The sequence below is a fragment of the Geospiza fortis genome, unplaced genomic scaffold (genome assembly GCF_000277835.1).
Source record: "Geospiza fortis unplaced genomic scaffold, GeoFor_1.0 scaffold1509, whole genome shotgun sequence".
In the NCBI taxonomy this organism is placed as follows: Eukaryota; Metazoa; Chordata; class Aves; order Passeriformes; family Thraupidae; genus Geospiza; species Geospiza fortis.
The window spans coordinates 45,850-47,069 of NW_005054726.1; the positions used below are offsets into that span (position 1 = coordinate 45,850).

Sequence of the window (1,220 nt, forward strand, 5' to 3'; positions counted from 1 at the left end):
TGGGGGAATGGGGGCGCGGGGCTGCAGGGACACAGAGGTGTCCGCGCTGCACTACAGGATCAAGGCTATCCCCACCTCTGTAGTCCATGTACCCCGCACCATCTTGTCCCGGTGCACTTAGGGCAAATCTAGCCGCGAGGTCTCTCGGGGGTGGACTGTACCTGGGCAGAGCCAGCACAGCCCCACTGGGGCAGCAGGAGGAACGTGCCCAGGGCTCCTGAGGACACACTGCTCCCCACGGCTTGACCCAAGTGACCGCCACACTGCTTGGGCCTGGCACTGGAATATGCCCACTTGCCCCAGGGACCCCCAGCTGCCCTAGGGTGATGGGGCGGGATGTGCCCGGCGCCTGGCTGGGTGCAGCCCGTGCCCGCCAGCGTGGAGGAGCAGCCTCCTCTCACCACCAGCCCTCGATGGGCCCCCGGCCCCATCCCCACAGAGGCCGAGCAGAAGAAGGGCCCTTTGATAGCAGGCGGCAGACTCGGGAGCAAGGGCTGTTATTCCAGTGCTTTGCGGTGTGTGCCGACGGAGCACCGTGCACTCCACGCTGGGGCCTCTGTTTTTCCTGGCTGGGGATGTGCTCGGTCCTTCTGGCCTCGGTGGGCCGGGGAGGGGCCCCACCGGGGACCGCTCCTCCCTGCGGGCCCTCGGCCCCGTGCCAAGCAGGGGCTCCTCCAAGCCCATCTGCTGCACAGCTGCAGGGAGGAGGGAGAAATGGGAGACATGTCCCAAGCTCATCTCATGGCTTCCCCATGCTGGGGCCACATAAGCCCTGCTGCCCCTGGTGAGAGGTTGGTGCCAAGGTGCCCCCAGGGCTGGCAGCTCACTGTGAGGGTTCTGGATTCCATGCTGCTGGTTGTGACCCCATGCTCAGCCATGGGCCCTGTGGTGGTCCCTGAGGTGCACCCCTACACCAGCTCATGCTGAAGGGCTGGCAGCCTGGGGATCCTGCTCCTGCTTGCATCCCTTGGTGGTCTTCCTAGGAGCATCCTCAGATTCCCCACCAAACACCCGTGGGCTTACCCATGGCTAGGCAGCATGGGTGCCTGAGGGATACTGAAGGGACACCAACAGCACCAAAGTACACTGTGGGACAGGGAGCCTGGCGATGCCACCCAGGGTTGCACACCCACTGTGGGGCAAACCACCCTGGGGTGGTCTGTGGGGCATCACTGTGGGGCTGTGCTCTGGCAGCCTCAGCTCTGGGCAGCAGCCTTGGA

General features: G+C 65.2%; 1 protein-coding gene across 1 annotated transcript in view; it reads right to left on the reverse strand.

The window, feature by feature from the left end:
• The window catches only part of SPAG8 (sperm associated antigen 8), a 3,882-nt gene extending 2,855 nt beyond the window's left edge, over nucleotides 1-1,027 (reverse strand). The window contains exons 1-2 of the mRNA XM_031065278.1: nucleotides 1,024-1,027; nucleotides 622-695 (exon numbers count right to left, since the gene is read on the reverse strand). Of these exons, the coding sequence (XP_030921138.1) occupies nucleotides 622-695; nucleotides 1,024-1,027 (78 nt within the window). The remainder of the gene's footprint in view (nucleotides 1-621; nucleotides 696-1,023) is intronic.
• Between the last annotated feature and the right edge of the window lie 193 nt (nucleotides 1,028-1,220).